The 16,745-nt window shown below is 37.7% G+C and overlaps 1 protein-coding gene across 5 annotated transcripts in view; it reads right to left on the bottom strand.

Annotated features, from left to right (window-relative positions):
- Positions 1-16,745, bottom strand: part of LOC113055384 (protein diaphanous homolog 3) — a 259,998-nt gene that overhangs the window by 112,705 nt on the left and 130,548 nt on the right. For 3 of the 5 annotated variants that reach the window (XM_026221657.1, XM_026221663.1, XM_026221662.1), the window contains one exon: positions 13,019-13,027. The exons of 1 other annotated variant lie outside the window; for it this stretch is intronic. In XM_026221657.1, the coding sequence (XP_026077442.1) occupies positions 13,019-13,027 (9 nt within the window). The remainder of the gene's footprint in view (positions 1-13,018; positions 13,028-16,745) is intronic. One more of the 5 variants, XM_026221660.1, reaches the window with a different exon arrangement.

Raw genomic sequence — 16,745 nt, 5'->3', positions numbered from 1 at the left:
TATTTAGTTTTTTTTCTTATGCTCACTACACTCTTAAAAATAAAGGTGCTTCACGATGCCATGGAGGAACCTTTTTTTGTCTAAATGGGTCCATAAAGAACCTTTCTGTTTCACAAAAGGTACTTTGTGGTAGGGGTGTGCCGGTTTCAGATTTGGTGATGACGGTTATGACGTGGGGGTGGGGGGGGTGTGGGGGCGGATAGCGTGTTTCATTTTGTTTCATATTGTCTCGCCACCATGCTAGTGGATCTGCCGTAGAGTCAATTGGTTGATCTTGGAGACAGCGGGTTAACTCCGTGTCAGCGCGCGCTCTGATCGGTAAAGGGGCAGAGATTTCAGACCTCCGTTTATTAAGGAGATCGGTCACAAAACTCATCATCCGCGTTTTTTGAGCAAATTTCAAAGCCGCACCCGCCCGCCATCCGCTGATTGTTTTGCCGTCTATGCTTTGCTGATGCGAGCCGCAAAAAAAAAAAAAAAAAAAAAAAGCCATTGTCTGTTCTATAAAGGATGCAGCAAAGATATTTAATGCTAGAGTATGAGGCATAGGCCTACGCTGAGTTTCATTTACAATGAGATGCGCTCTAGTTCACAGTGCAGTGCAAGTGAACGCGGCACGCTGGTGCTTCCATGTCACGGTTATCATTGTCTGCTATATTTGCTTTTTATTTATTAAAATACATGCAATTGGTTGATGAAACATCTATTAAAATTAAGATAAAATGTGTTCAAAACGAAATTCGTTTTTAAGAAAGGTTTTCTACAAAGCAAAATTTAATGAAGTGGTAAATATGTCTGACTATTTACAAAACTTCATTAAGTGGTAAAAACCATGTCTCCCGATATATTGCGCATCTGATGATCCTATCTAAAAAATGAAAATAATTTTTGATAAAAAATGTTTGTAAAAAATATTTTAGTGACACGGTTTTGGCGGTTATAGAGTTCTAATGACGGTGTTCAACTATAACCGCCGGTCTCACGGTTATATACTAACCGTCACACCCCTACTTTGTGGCGAAAGAAGGTTCTTTAGATTTTAAAAAGGTAAGAAAGAGATGGTTCTTTAAAGAACCTTTGACTGAATGGTTCTTTGCGGAACGAAAAATTTATTTTATAACTGCATTTATTTGAAAAAATAAAAATGTAAACCGTAATCTTGTGAGACATTAGACAACTTGTCTATTTTAATACATTATAAAATGCAATCTATTCATGGGATGGTAAAGCTGAATTTTCAGCATCATTACTTCAGTGTTCAGTGTCACACAATCCTTCAGAAATCATTCTAATATGCTGATGCGTTGCTCAAGAATCATTTATTATGATCAATGTTGAAAACATTTGTGCAGTTTATTTTTGTGTAAACTTTCTCGCTCGCTCTCTAAGATTCTTTGATGAACAAAGTTGAAGTAGAAATCTTCTATAACATTCTGTCAATTGTATTCAATGTAATGCTTCCTTCCTGAATAAATGTAATAAATTCATTCACAAGTCAGTGTAAAGAAAATTCTAAAATAATGTCTAAACACATTATAAATGTTGAGATGTATTGTTGAAATACATTCCAGTTTTTTTTTTACCGTTAAACAGAGATGATAGCTTTTCCGTGAGAGGGCGTGGTTTTAGTTCCGCCAGCGGACACGCCCCCAGTCTCTGGGAGCAGAGAATACTGCTTATTTTCTCAAGATTTTCACAGCTTATTTTATTAAATTGGAGTTTTATTTTTTAGCATTCAAATTTGGCTTAGTGGTTGATAACACTTTCCTGTGGCGTGATACACAGACTTTAATTAAATTATTTATTTTGTTGCATTTTTGATAATTTAAATGCAGTATTGGTGAGCATAAGGGTATGGTTAATATACTGTATGGTTATGGCAGCCAAAATAAATATGCAAGCATTGTGAAATTATAGTGACCTAACAGAGGGAACACCTTTGGGGCCACATTTAGGAAGACAGCATGAGTGTGTTTGTGTAAGAGTGGGATCAGTACTGTATGTGTGTGGGTCTATTCAGTCTGTGAATGGACAGTGAGGATGGCTGAATCGCCCTGGGGTCCGACACAAAAGAGCCAAAGTAGATTTGAGATAATTCTGAAGCTAATTTCAACACATACATCCAAACACAGCAAATGAATGAGAGGGAGTTGATAAAGCAAGTCCATTTTAACTTTCATATATAACAATGACCAAGAAAATGAGCTGAATCCCAGTGATCTCTCTCTCTTACACACTCACAAACAGCTGAGTTCATCTGCAATACCCTATACGTCATCATGTGTAATGAGCTGTTGTGTCAAATTTATGGTGTCCTTTTCTTCTTGTGGCATCCATCTGTACGACTTCCTGATATGCTATTTCTGACTACTAAGTAGCAATATCTCAGGAAAAACAAAAGTTAATTTTAGTCTCACATCTAATGTAAGAGTGAGAAAAAAGGCTATAGAAAGAACCATGCCTCTAACACCTGCCATTCAAACTTATGCACTGTTTTCTTTCTCTGCAGCTCAGTTGCTCTCATTATTTGTTTGGGATTCTTCCCTGTCTTTGTTAGCTGGACTCTGGTCTGTTATTGTGTTACCTGAGAGCAGTTCTCCTAATTGGATGCCAGTGATTACGTAACGGCTGATGGACTATGGCCCGAGGTAGTCATTTGGCTGCACTTTTCCTGGTGACCATCTTGGCAAAGTGTATCTAATGCTTCTGGGAGACACAGAAACACTGAAAGGTCTTTAGCTCTGATCCCTCCTCTACAGAAAGCTGCAGGGAGAAAGTTCTTGAGGACCGAAGAGACGGTGAAAAACACAGACAGAGAGAATGAGAGGGAACCTACATAACCTGGATTTTTTTTTAAAAGACAAAACCTCAAATATCTGTGGAATATCTGTGGTTGGAATGGCCAATGCATTACATGTGGCAGAAATAATAAAATTCAAGATGCCTTTTGATTGCGGCTGATTAATAACCAGCAAGCAAATGGCCAACACCAGGTCAAAGCCTCAGATGTCCAGCTATGTCTGCTTGAGTGACTTTGAAACAAACCATTCTTCACAGGCAGAGATAAAATGCTTGAAGGGTTGTAGTCCAATCACTCAGGAGAGAGTTATGACAGCAGTGCTCACTCCGGGGGTTCTTAAGGACTTCATCACCCATTAGTCATAAGTGTGATGGCCCCTGAAGCAGAGGTGGTCTTGTGGAACGTTATGGCACATGTTGACAGAGTGCTGAGAGAGTGTGTGGAAGTGTTTTAATCCCTGGCCACTCTGGTGGGCCGTCACTGCATCGACCAGGGCGTTAGTGTCTGACAGGCTGATTAATAAGGAAAGAATCACACTGTCTTACAACTACTCTGAGTTTCACACACTGCTGTGATTAAACACAAATTAACAAATACTTCAAACTGCATTATTAAGGCGAGGATTGGAGGGGCGGTGCTGTCTGGGCACACAACTTTTTAATAGTTCAACTGCAAGAAGAATTTGGTCAGTTTTATGCAACTGAACACAACACTAAGACAACTAAATCAAAAGATACTCCAAATATCTTACACGCATCTCTAATATGCTGGCCATTTATATGTATATTTCACATGTATATTTAGATTATTGTATGTATATTTTCATTCAAAAATGTTAACATCAGCACATATTAAATCTGATCTCACATTAGACTCACAGATGCTTATGACTCCCTCTGAACTTGTAGCTCCTACAATAATTTTTAATGAGACCGGACAGGGAAAACAGCAGAAGTGGTGAGCGTGACACCCACTGTTCGTTCAGGAAAAATACAGAAATAAACTTGCAAACAAATACAGCAGAAGGTTTTATGTTGGTTTAAAAAGTACCTAATGTAGGTAATATATATTTTATTTACAAAACAAAAATATAATAAATACAACAAAATATCTGAAATGTAAAAATATATCCAGATATATATGAAATCAGTTGAATTTTTTTTTTAATATACAAATTATGATATTTTACATTATAATATAGTATATTATAATATAATTTGATATAAAGTGTAAAAACCTTTAGAGTATTTATTTTATTCTATTCTATTGAAAATTACATCCAGTGGGAGAATTTATGCGTGTTTGCTGCAGTAACCTTGTACTTGATTTCATGGTGATCTGGAAAACAGCGGAAATGTATTTTGTTATACATGTTGGATATTATGGTGGTTAGACGCATGATTACCAGCATGGATAGAGAGAGAGAGACAGAGAGAGAGAGAGAGAAACAAATCATGGAGGGAATGAAACTGCTCCAAGTGTGGCTCATTTCATTTTATACAACAGTTCTTTCTGGTCCTCGAATCAGATTGGCTGAGAGGAGTGCAATATTCTATTGATAACTGTGCTCCAATCATTTCTCTGCTTGTATCACTGCTTGTGGTATTTCTCACAATAAGTAAATAATAAATAATACTGTTTTTGTCACAGAATGTAGTTTCAAGAAACTTTTAGGCGAGAATGTACTTGTTTTGACTTCAAATATGCATTTTGTTAATAATGATAATTCCCATTTGCTTCTAAGTTTTCAGAGATGTGAGCTCCAGGGCATCAGCAGCCATAAACCTGCCGAAAGCAGCCTTACTTTGACCAGACTCTTATGGAATTTGCTGCTGGCTCTCATGTCTATATACTGGTTAAACATATATAAACAGATATAATTAGTTTAGGGTAAATTTAACGGGCAGTCTTGTATATAGGTTTGGCTGAGGGCGGAGGCCGAATACTTGACCCAGCCACAAACACTGTAGATTATTTGTGTGGTAAACATGCTAAGAAGGTGTCCTACGCGGTGAAAGTTTTTTTTTTTTTTTTTAGCTCTGAATGATGAGGCTGCAAAGAATCAGTGGTTAAAATAAATCCCACTGTACCACAGCAGTACAACCCCAATCTTTTTTGTGTTCCTGTCATTTTACTCAGGAATTTCAACAAAGGATTCTCAAAATGCTTGCTCTTGAAAGATGGCTCAATACAATTTATCTGAACCAGCTGGCTCTACTGAATTCATCCGTAAAAGTATAATTAATAAGTGATGTTTATATTTTCTATTCAAGTGGTTGAGTGTTTGACCTTGCATGCATGTAAACCTATTGTAGGAAACTCCCAAAACAATACAACCTTAAAAATAGAGGCACTTTAATGCTGTATATCAGAGCGCTGCTTTTGTAATTTTGACTGAATTGCCTAGCAACTGTTACAATGGCTGCTGTTGTTTATTAAATATTATTATTCAAACAATAATACATTATATAAATAATATTACTAATTAATAATAGTATTTAGTATATTGGGAAACCTGTGTGTGTTTGTGATAGTAATAAATAAACATTATTCAACCATTATTCGAGATGGCGACAAAAGAGTGTTTTTTTGAGTGAGTCCACAGTAAAGACTTTTATATTAAAAGAGACTGAAACACTGTTGTAAACAAGTTAGTTATATTTACTGTCAACAATACCTTGTAAGATGCAGCCAACAAATGCACTGAGCAGCACTGTCATCAGAAATCACCCAAATGAAAGGATAGTATGACAAAGATATCGCTTTCCTCAGCTGACATATAAACTAATGTTTTATTCTGAATGTGACAATAAGCTGAAGAATGAATTTTGTATCAGGAGCCTGTAATCACAATCTCTGTCCATCCCTCTCTCATAATACTTTACATAATACAGAGAGCTTTTAATACAGTGATACAATAAGCTTTCAATAAAGCAATTCAACATTCCTTCATTACTAGATCTAATGTGATGTTTTGAATTATTAATGGAGGCTTGGGCTCAGCTGTTAAACTTTCAACTTGAGATTTGAATCTGCGGCAGATGGAAATAGTTCAACACAAGAGGGTTTTACATGCCATATCACAGTTACTTGTGTGATATTTCTCATATAGCCTGTGCTTGATGCACATACAAAAGTCCATGAATATAATATGGACTAAACATGATTTCACAGAGAATGAAAATTAGGCCTCCATTCCCCTTCTCTCTTAAAGGACACCAGTGTTATCTGGATATAAGATCATGTCCTAGTTGCCTGACCTGAATAACACACATCTACACAATTAGCAGGGCTTGAAAAGAGCTGAGGCAGATGAGGCAGAGAGAAAGAGTGGCGTAAACGAGGCTGAGTGGATGCCTCTTATTATGGGCTGTTCGTTTCTCCTCCATTAAGCCTGCGCTTCTCAATTGGAGGGCGTAGGGGATGGCCGCACAGCGTCCACTGAAGTGCTCATCAGTCTTCGGTGATCCAATTAACATGATAAGATACGCTGTACCAAAGGTAAATGCAACAACCGGGCAGAACGAAACCCTCTAATCACACCGCTGCACAAATGCTTGCTATCAGATCCCTGATAAACTTCTCCTACAATGTATGATGAGGCAATTACAGTCACAACACTTGGCTAAATTAACAAATAATACAGAAGCAGCTATTGATTAGATTAAAATTACCATCTGCTAACACTGAGATGGCACCAATTGGCAGTAAATTGGAACAAAGGATCAGCACTCAGATAAATAAAACCATCTATCTATCTATAATTAGCATATATCCACACTCCACAGTTGGTGATGTGTGCAGGTGTGTATGGCAAACAAGGGTGAGCTGCTCTCGACAATCAAGGGTGGTGACCACAGCGGTGAGCACAAGCACCCACGCCGAACCCCAAGCGCACTAGGAGGGAGGATGCAAGAACTGGGTTGTGTGAAATTACACTTTTCAATCTATCTTTCTCTTCTCTGATACAAAATCATGCAGCACACTACACGAAAAACAAGAAAGAGGATGTGCAAATTTCATCTGTCTTCTGTTCTGCCGTTGTGGTTAGTTTGGGGGTGTAAATGGTTTGACTCGGGACGTTTTACAGCTCTGTAATGACAGTCTGCACCAGAGAAAAGCATTTAGTGTGATTTAAATACACTCTCCACAATCTAAGATGTGGCAGAGGTGAAGATTTTTTCAGAAAAATTTTCATTTTAACTAAAAGCCGAAGCAAATAAAATGTTTTCAGGCATCCTTGATCAAAATATGAATGTAATGAGATGCAAAGAGAGCCAGGGGTGAATTTTGAGTTGAAATGCATAAATAACAGTTCATTTTTATGCGCTTAGTGTGAGCACTAGTCCAAAAATCAGAGAGCAAAAAAGGCCTGCCACTCTATTCTTCGCCCAGTCCTCAAAATCAACAATCATTTTAAAGAACAAAGGTGAATCACTGTCTGGAAAATGTAAAATATGACAATCCTGTATATCTTCTGTCTGGAAGGAGCAGAGACAAGAAACAGCAATCGCCCTTCATTTTTCAAAAAATGCTAAATCCTCCTATTCTTTTCCCTCCAAGGTGCTTTGAGGTTGACCTTGAAAGAGTGAGTCATATGCGCAGTGAGTGCTAATGGCACAGTCGTCATGGAGCAGAGGTGTGCAAGAGTTAGGCAGTTCAGTGCGAAGCCTCTCTGATGCTGCTTTAGGGATGCAGTTCCACATCCCGCCAAGCCAAAGGGAAATGAAAGATATGAAAGGCTATTCAACAGCAACCAATTTAGAGGCTTCCAGGAGAGCACGAGAAGGGGCCAAGTCTTAAAATCCCTGCCCCCTCAGAATTCCATCTTGGTGCGTCCATCTAATAAACAATTCCATTATCTGGCTTCCCCAGGTGAAATTAAATGTCATGGTTAAGTGTGACATGGAGTGGGGGGAAATCCACAGAAATTTCATAGCAGTCATTATCTGTCAGAGTCCACAGCAAAGCCTGGAGGCACAAGTGAGACGTTTGCTCTTTCTGATTGATAAGGTCTTCACCGGTGTTTCGCAACTACAAGCAACCATAAAGTCTCATGGTTGAGTCCTGAATATTTTGATCATGTCGATCTACTGTTAAAGGGCATTCAAGCTGACAGTGCTAAAAATTGCTGGAGATTGCCAAGTCTCTGCCGTGGGTTGATAGAAAGTGGTCCTGCTCCAGAGAAGTATCCAACAGTATCGGGACGCAGGCCACTAACAAAAGAGAAACGCGGTTTGAAATAAAAGAGCATTAGTGGTGATGGTTTTCACGTAATTGTATGTCTGTTAAACTGGGTTGCACAGAAACCATACAAGTTGGAATGAGTGAGCTGAGTATGTAGTAACTCACCAGATGAATTGACTGACAGCCTCTTTCAAGAGCTGCAGAAATGTTCATTGAATCAAAATTATCCAGACATTTACACATCCACAATTTCACAGCCTCGATATTTTCACTAAAATGCTTTCATGTACCTGCTTGAGGAACGTTAAGACATCAAACTGTGCAGAGACCGATGTTTTAAAAACCACATCGATGTATCATCTATAGTGGACTAAAAGCTTAAGAGCATAATCACCTATACGAGCTGTGAGAGCTTGCTTTCATAGGGCTCTCTATTTCAGTAGACCCATTTCGATCATGCTGAAAGCTTGTTGTTTGAGTAGGGTTCAGTCATGTTGCGTGACAGCTTGATACTGTAAGGCCGGACTAAGTGGATCTCCAAAGAACTGCAGTGCAGAAGCGCAGTGACTGATGATGGGCCTCTGAGGCTGACAGATTTCAGCCCTTTGACAAAAACTTAGGAACTTTCACCAGTTCTCCCCTCTGCCATCTCCTCCTGTTGTGTCCTCTGTCTTTCACACAAAAAGATGCCTTTGAGCATTCTGTTTTTATTTACTGAAAAAATTATTTTCAAGGGGCTCCCTGGAGACAGCAAGAGATCACAGCATTTTCCAAAGATTTGTGACTTTATAGACTGTAGGCTTCCCAAGAGTTCAGTTAGTTTCTCCCTCCGTTTACACTGGCCTTGTCCTCTTTTAAAAGCATCAACAAGCTACACTTATCCTTTAAAATCAATCTCCCTTCTACAGATGGGTCGAAATTGATGTCACAGTGGAGGGGTGTGATTATGCACTGAATTTATGTGATATCCATGCTCCCTTGAAATAATCTCAAAAACGAGAAAAATATCAGTGCTAGTAGAATGGCAAAAGAACAGTTTATCCGTTAGAAAACAGTTCCAATAAAGCAAAAATAAAATGGGCTTTTACTAAAGTAGTGTTTTGAAAAGCCATCTTGCTATATATCTGTATTTGTCTGATTTTTAATCAAAAACTCGGTATGACACCTGTTCCACAAAGTAAAACAAACTGCACAGTTCGTGTGAATGAGTGATGTTTCTCTGTTAGTGGTCCTGTCCTTCTCTACAGTGGCACTCTGATCAGGCTTTCTGGAATTAGTCCATGCCAGCTTCAACATTTGTCTGTCTTCATCCAACTGTGCCAACAATTTGGCCTCATGCTGGGCTCTCTAAAAATGTCTTTTAATAACTGTCAGAATGGCACAAATATAAACAGATGCTGTTGCCTTCTCTTGGCCACCCTGTGACTCAGATTCAGTCTGAAAGGCGAGTGAAGCTAATTATCAAAAAACTGAAAGCAGCAATGCATTTCTTTGATTGAGATTTAATAAAGGAGAACAAGACTACTTCCTCTCTCTTGCTGTCTGTCTCTCAACTTGTCTTGTAGTGTGGTGTGCCAGGAGTGGGGGAAAAAAAATTATATATATAAATTATTTTTTTAATTCAAAAGCTTTGGGTCAATAATGCTATTTAAAATAATATATAAAGCTTAAACTAAATCAAATTATTAAATACTTTTTAATGTTATTTTATATAATAATAATAATAATAATAATAATAATACTAATAATAATACTACTACTACTACTACTACTACTAATAATAATAATAATAATAATAATAATAATAATAATAATAAGACTAATGGGAAAAAGCCCCATCCTAAAGATAAATATATATTTTAAATAAGAGAATATATAATAAAGCAAAGTATTTCAAATAATTATTATTAAAGTATTATTTTATTTATATTTTTATATATATATATATATATATATATATATATATATATATATATATATATATATATATATATATATATACACACATACACACACACACACACACACACAATGAAATATTAATATAATATAAACCGCTATAATATAACAAAACAAACATTTATGATTTAAAGCATACACATTTTAAGACTATGCTTAAGTGCTCTTAAGCATATTATTAAATAGCTGGAATGTGTGTGGTTAAAATGGCCATCACCTAACATGTGGCAGAAACAATAGTCAAAACATTGTTTATTGTCCATCCCTACAAATGTAGCAAATAAGCCAACTGAACAATTGAATATGAAAAATATGCGAGACAGAAAATGTGATTGAGTGTGTCTAGCAATCACTACATAAGCAGAAAGCCACTGACCAACCTCTGAGTGAGCAGCCTTGTTTCAAGGTCTTCATGCCAGTTCATGTAATGATAAAAAACACAATATTTGTGAAATAACTGGCCTTGTCTGCCCTGATCCAGAGAAATACAGTTTCTTTAATCTGACCTTGTACAAGAGGCCTTCAGCGATATTGAAGTGCACACAATACTAGAACCCTCAAACACAATTTTGCAGTTCAAATACTTTACATTAGCATGCTTGATCTGTTTTCTGTCCAATTCTCTATGGTGAAACCCTCTGATCTGCAAAAACAGATCTTCTTAATACCGTTTGAAAATGTAGCCATCTATCAGACATCTCAAAGTTCTACATTGATTTTACAAAGCATGAAACTTATTCTGATTCATAATCAGATCGCTTATTCTGATTTACACCAAGTATCTGCAAACCAGAACAATCCTTCAAACCAATAAAGTGTTCTCAGATTAGCACTAGAACAGCATGAAGAGAAAGGCATCAGTAAATATAGTAAAGACAAAAGAGACAACAGACTGAATGTATGATTAAAAGATGCGGCTTTAACTCCACTGCATTTTTAAACAGAAACAATTAACGTCGAATAACTTTACAACACATTTAAGCCTTTATAACTATTTCTCTTAATGACAGTTATTAATTCTGACTGGAGGGCAACACATTGCCAAGTGTCTTTTTTTCCCAAATGTCAATATCAAAGTCTTGTAATGCAAAAGCTTCAAAAACTGTAAAGATTTTAGTTTGTGGGTGGTTACCAGGTTAAATCTTGTCAGAATGATCATATTTACGAGATAAGCATAAATGAGTACTGACCTTCAAACTGGGGGCATGCCAATTACTCAATCATGGGGGAAATAAATTGGAATTGGTCATTATAATGTTTAAATTGTGGCTGATGACTGTATAATTTAGGATGTAAACATTCTGTAAAAAGTTGATAAGGAATAATCTAAACTGGCTATAAAGCTTGCCACAAAATACAATTAATTATTATTTTTTAAGACAACAGGCTAACGTGACAAAACTACAGCACATTACTTGTCAAAAGTTTGGAATAAGTAATTTCTTTTGTAAAATGAACACTTATTAAAGGTAGGGTAGGCCATTTCGGAATGGCTAGCAATAGCAAGCTAGATTTGAAAGCATAAGATCCCACCCTCCCTGCAAATCACTCTGCATAGCCACGCCTCCTCAAACACATGAATGCGCACAGGCAGACCAGAGGATAACCAGCAACACAATGAGAGATGGTGTTGGTGGAGAGTTAAATGCAATGCTCTCAGATTACCTCATGTCTCATATATTGCAGTACAAAGCACATAATATTACATTAATAATGCCTTCCATTCTCACTCGGCAAGCCTCTACACTGCGAGTAAATCACTCACCTTTGCGACTAAATCTTCACTCTGGGCGACTAAATGATGTCTAATATTTGCCATTGGCTAATATATTCTCAAACTTTACTCACCAGTGTGTGAGCTGGATGCTAAGTATAAGTTAAGCAAGGATATATTTCTACTCGCCGAACACAGTGACTGAGTGCTTCAGAGTCTCACTCTCCGTCAAGCGATCTGTGATATTTCTCAGTTCATCTGAATGGATGTGCAGCCCACCTGGATTTGATGTACTGTAAACTCTAGGGTGAAGGTGCACGATTTGACATCACTTTGTCTCACACAAAGGAATCCTTCAGCTTTCAAGAACTGCTGGGTGCAGAAGGTTCAATGATATTAGGCAATGCCTAAAAATAGGCTAGCTGGGGCCACCAAACTTTTGAACGGTATTGAACATATCCCATTATTCAATGTGGTAGCATGATGATATGATACAAATATAAAGTAGCAAAAGCACACTTATTGCACAAACCTGCCCTACATTGTGTCCAACTAACAAAAATTGTATTGTACAAATTCCAATTTAAGAAAATCATAAACAGGAACTGAGCAGGAAGAGTGGATGGTGCCATACACACACACAGCCCCTTGTAAACCCAGTGCTGACAGAAAGGACATGGTGGTTGTGCCACGATGGGGCCAGTCTGACATTTAAATGACTTGTGTGCCTACAGCTGGAGAGAGCTGGCACAACACCAGAGCGGCTGCCGATTCGCTCTGGTCATAAACACTCATCACAGACCTGACAGGAAATGAGGGAGAAAACAGGCACCTGCAGGTACGAGGAGAAGACAAGGAAAGATGCAGCTGTGTTCGGTCTGTGGAAACCATCTGCCATGAAAGCCGAGCTGGATCTATCGTTAAATTGAACTATGACTCTGAATGTGTGAAATATCTGTCCGCTCTAATCTCTCTCATGCTCACACAAATAAGCATGGACACGAGTGCGCATGCGCATTTATCAAAACCCCTGCTGACCTTGGAAAAAGGTTGTGAGTGTAAACATAATGACAATGATGTGAGCTCTTAAACTAATGTGCTAGAGAAGGGAGAGGGAAAGAAAAAAGAGCCTTTTGACATTTAAACACAAGCTAATAAAATTAGTCAGAGGCCCCTCCATAATGGCTGGTACACGGCTGGCCTGTGGGAAAGATGTGAGAATTGAGTGCACTTCAAATGGCAAATGAGGAAACGTCAATGAATGACTCAATGGACCGGTGTCGTGTGTTAAAAGACAGAGCAAAAAAACCAAATGAAAAGAGAGAGAAATGGAAAGAGCAAGCAAAAAGCAAACTGACCTTTGGCTTCTTTTCCAGCAAGCAGACAGCAGGGCATGCAATAAAAGAGAGAGAGAAAGAGAGAGGGATTGTTGGTTAGAAGCAGGTAGCCATATGGACTGTCATGCTTTATACTAAAATAAAAACTCTCAGCTGGGAGCTAAGTGAGTTAGCCGGTTGTCTGTCTGCAGTGTGTAATTCAGTTAAAAGGCTATTAAAAAGCTCTAATTTACCCTCATAGACAGTGCAGGGTGGATATATATAATATCTGGGACTAGACAAGCCACCCTGGTCCCATGTTTCAAACTAAGGTTACTGAACAGCACAAAAGACGTGGCTTATATATAGTGTCACAGAATTTCTAAGTCAAAATGTTGCAAGAGCTCTCAGAAACAACTTGACCTAGGTGATAAGGCAATATTCTTCTGGTATCTTCAGTGTGGCCTCTTGAACAAACACAATCCTTCACCTCTGTACCTGTGCTAAAACAAATGCTCAGAAAACTGTGCTGAGAAAATTACAATTAGTCTTTAGCATCTCTGGGGATGGTATTAGAAAAAGCAGGGATCAGGAACCAGCCAGTACTGCATCATTAGCCTCTCTTTAATTCACGATTAGTGAGATAACCTGCAGGCCAAGCCAGACTGATTAACTTGTGCCAACCTGCACTTACTCTTAAAATGCTATCTGGGAGCCCAAGCAATCAGAAGAAAGGGAGTCAGTGTAACAAAAAAAAAAAAAAAAATGAATGAAAACGCAAAAGCACAAAAAAATGAGATAAAAACAAACAAACAAATGATAATTCAAAATATTAACAAACACTAAAAAGGGGTTATAGCAAAAAAAAAAAAAGAGAGAGAGAAACTGCTTGAGTACCTGCTGAAAAACAAAACTACATGATTTTATTTATTTGTTGCCAGTAATATAATTTACCAAAACTTAGTAACTGTATACTTCTGCATAACACAAGATATTTCATTTTCATTCATTTCTGTACAGGGGCTTGTACAAATCCACCTGAAGTATGAGTAATGGTAACATTGATGCTACACCTGGAATACACGCTAACAACACTTACAGCCTTTTGTTACCTTTAAAGGGGCTGAAGGTGGCTTCAAGCCTAAAAAATGAGCATGGCAGGTATACAAATAATGATGAACATTTCACATACTGAATTCTTTGTTCAGCGTCTACATGATGAATGGCCTCCTCAGCACCCCTGAGGTGTGCTTTACATTTTTGGAGGGTGGAAGAGTCTCCATCTCTGCCTGTGTATCTCTCCTTGGTGAGATTAACAGTGTTGCACAGAAGGCCGCCTCTCCCACATATCAGCCTTCTATGAAGGCAAAACTTCCCATGCAACTAAAATAAACCCCTATTTTCCAACCCAAATGATTGCGATAAAATAGCCATATGAAGAGAAGCAGCGAGCCAAAAATACAGGGAAAACACGAGAAAAAACAAATGTTTTTATCTGATCAAAGGCGTTTGAAATGGCGGTCTCATTGTCCCACGCTGAGTATATCATAGCAGACAGCATTGAAGATCTCTATCAGCAAAAGACACCTCAGGGAGCAGAAAATGAGACCGGTGCTTTGGAGGAACGAGCCACAATGAGCATTATCTCAGACCTGTCGTTTCCCTGAAGAGAATGTTAAAAAGTTCTACCTCTCAGAAGAGGGACGCTTTTCCTCTTCTGTTTAGAATTGATTGTTAACAACTCTCAATTCACAGAAACACAACTGCCTTCATCAGTTACTGAGTTCACAGGAAATAGTCCTCATTTACGCCAGGTCAAGGTCTATCGGCTGAATAAATGTACAGTAATACTACAAAGAAAAACCTCCCAAATGAGCATTAAGAGAGATTGAAATGCTTTTCGGGAACATGAATGGCTGTATTCCAAATCCAAACCTACAACCTTGAAGGTGGGAAACATTTATAATGTAGATCACTTTCAGATAGGCTTCACGTTTGGTTCCCAAGTCAACGGCGCTGTGTTCATAATATCAGTGGTTTCATTTTATTCCGTTTTTATCAGATATTCGGGGTGGATATGAGTGTGCGTCATTGTCTTTGTGCATGTGGGTATAGGGACCCGACTAGTGCCCTTGTCAAGGTGATGTACTGCTTTGATTGGATCACAAACACCCTCTCTATTCATACCAATGTGTTTTTCAGCCTTTGAACTGCTATGAGCTATGGGACACGAGTTTAATTCTATTCCTCCGAGAGAGAAGGCCAAGCGGAGTCAATGCATCCATAATGCACAGACCATTCTCTCTGCTGGAGACTTTCCCGGTCATGTATTATCTGTGTTTTATGAGAAAATTGCTTTATGAGAGATATGAGATTTAATCGAAGGCAAAAAAAAAATAAGCTAATGTAGCTTTTCTGTTATATGTTGCAGCCACCGATATTGTCACAGGACTGCAGTATAGAGAAACAGAAAGCGTGTGTGGAGTTTCAATAAGAAATCTTCTAAGACGAGAACAACACCCACCTCCTTTATCTCCCGTTCTTGTTCCCATCCTCACGTGCTCTGATAGTTATGTTTCTGATAATTAGGTGGATGACGGGATAAAGCAGGCTGGAGACTACAAGTATTTAAAATCAACATTAAATTACACTTGCAAGCCATTTTAGATCACATATTTTAATTACACATATTTTTGCAGGAAATGGAATATATTAATAAATGGGGGGAAATGTATGTCGAACTGGATTTATCTATTGGGAACTGATCAGGAAAGTGCTAAATAGGTAATGTGGAGATTATGACCATCTTTATCCCAGAAACAATCAAGACTGAAAGTCAAGTTCGAGGATAGTTAAATGCATCTTGATGAATCTCAATGGCAATGCTTCATTAAACAGTATTTATTGTTACCATAAGCTGCACTATTTAACATTATGATTTTTTATGTTTTTGAAAGAAGTCTCTTATACTCACTGAGGCTGCATTTATTTGCTCAAAAAGTGCAGTGAAACAATAATATTGCAAAATATTATAATTAAAAATAAGTGTTTTCTATTTTAAAATATTCTGTAATTTATTCCTGTTATTGTAAAGCTGAATTTTCAGCAGCAATCCTTCAGAAAACATTTAAATATGCTGATTTGGGTCTCAAGAAAGATTTCTCATTATCAATGTTGAAAACAGTTCTTAAATAGGTTTTAAGATTTTAAGTTGACCACGATAAACCACACTTAAACACGCCCCAAAAAAAGAAAATGAATGGCAGGCCGAAAGAAAATCAAATCCCAAGATGCATTTCTGAGAGCCACTCGAAAAGATCAATAAGATTCTGTAAGTGATAGAAGTACTTCTGTTTTGGTTTTTGGTAGAGTTGGGAGAGACAAGTCACCACAAATCATCCCTTCATTCACTCCCAGGCACCAGAGCTGAGTCTCCAACTAGGAACGACTGACAGCACACATTTTTCTAGTCCAGAATGGACACAGAGAAAGACAGAAGTATGGTTAGGGAGCTTTTGGAGCTCAGACTGTATTCTCTAAACTGCAGTGGGCATCATAACATGCACCAAAAGACTTTAAGACAGAGAGATTACAGGCAGATGTTAAAAAGGTTTAAAATGAGTTTTAATCCAGATATATATATATATATATATATATATATATATATATATATATATAAGCAATTGACACTTGAATAAAGAGTAAGTGCCTCTTACTCCCTTAGAATATACAGCTTCCATGTCTATCAGAAGAGACGAGCATGAAATTA

This window comes from Carassius auratus, chromosome 36 (genome assembly GCF_003368295.1).
Source record: "Carassius auratus strain Wakin chromosome 36, ASM336829v1, whole genome shotgun sequence".
In the NCBI taxonomy this organism is placed as follows: Eukaryota; Metazoa; Chordata; class Actinopteri; order Cypriniformes; family Cyprinidae; genus Carassius; species Carassius auratus.
The sequence above is the reverse complement of the archived record's forward strand: the minus strand, read 5'-3'. Positions and strand labels throughout refer to the sequence as shown.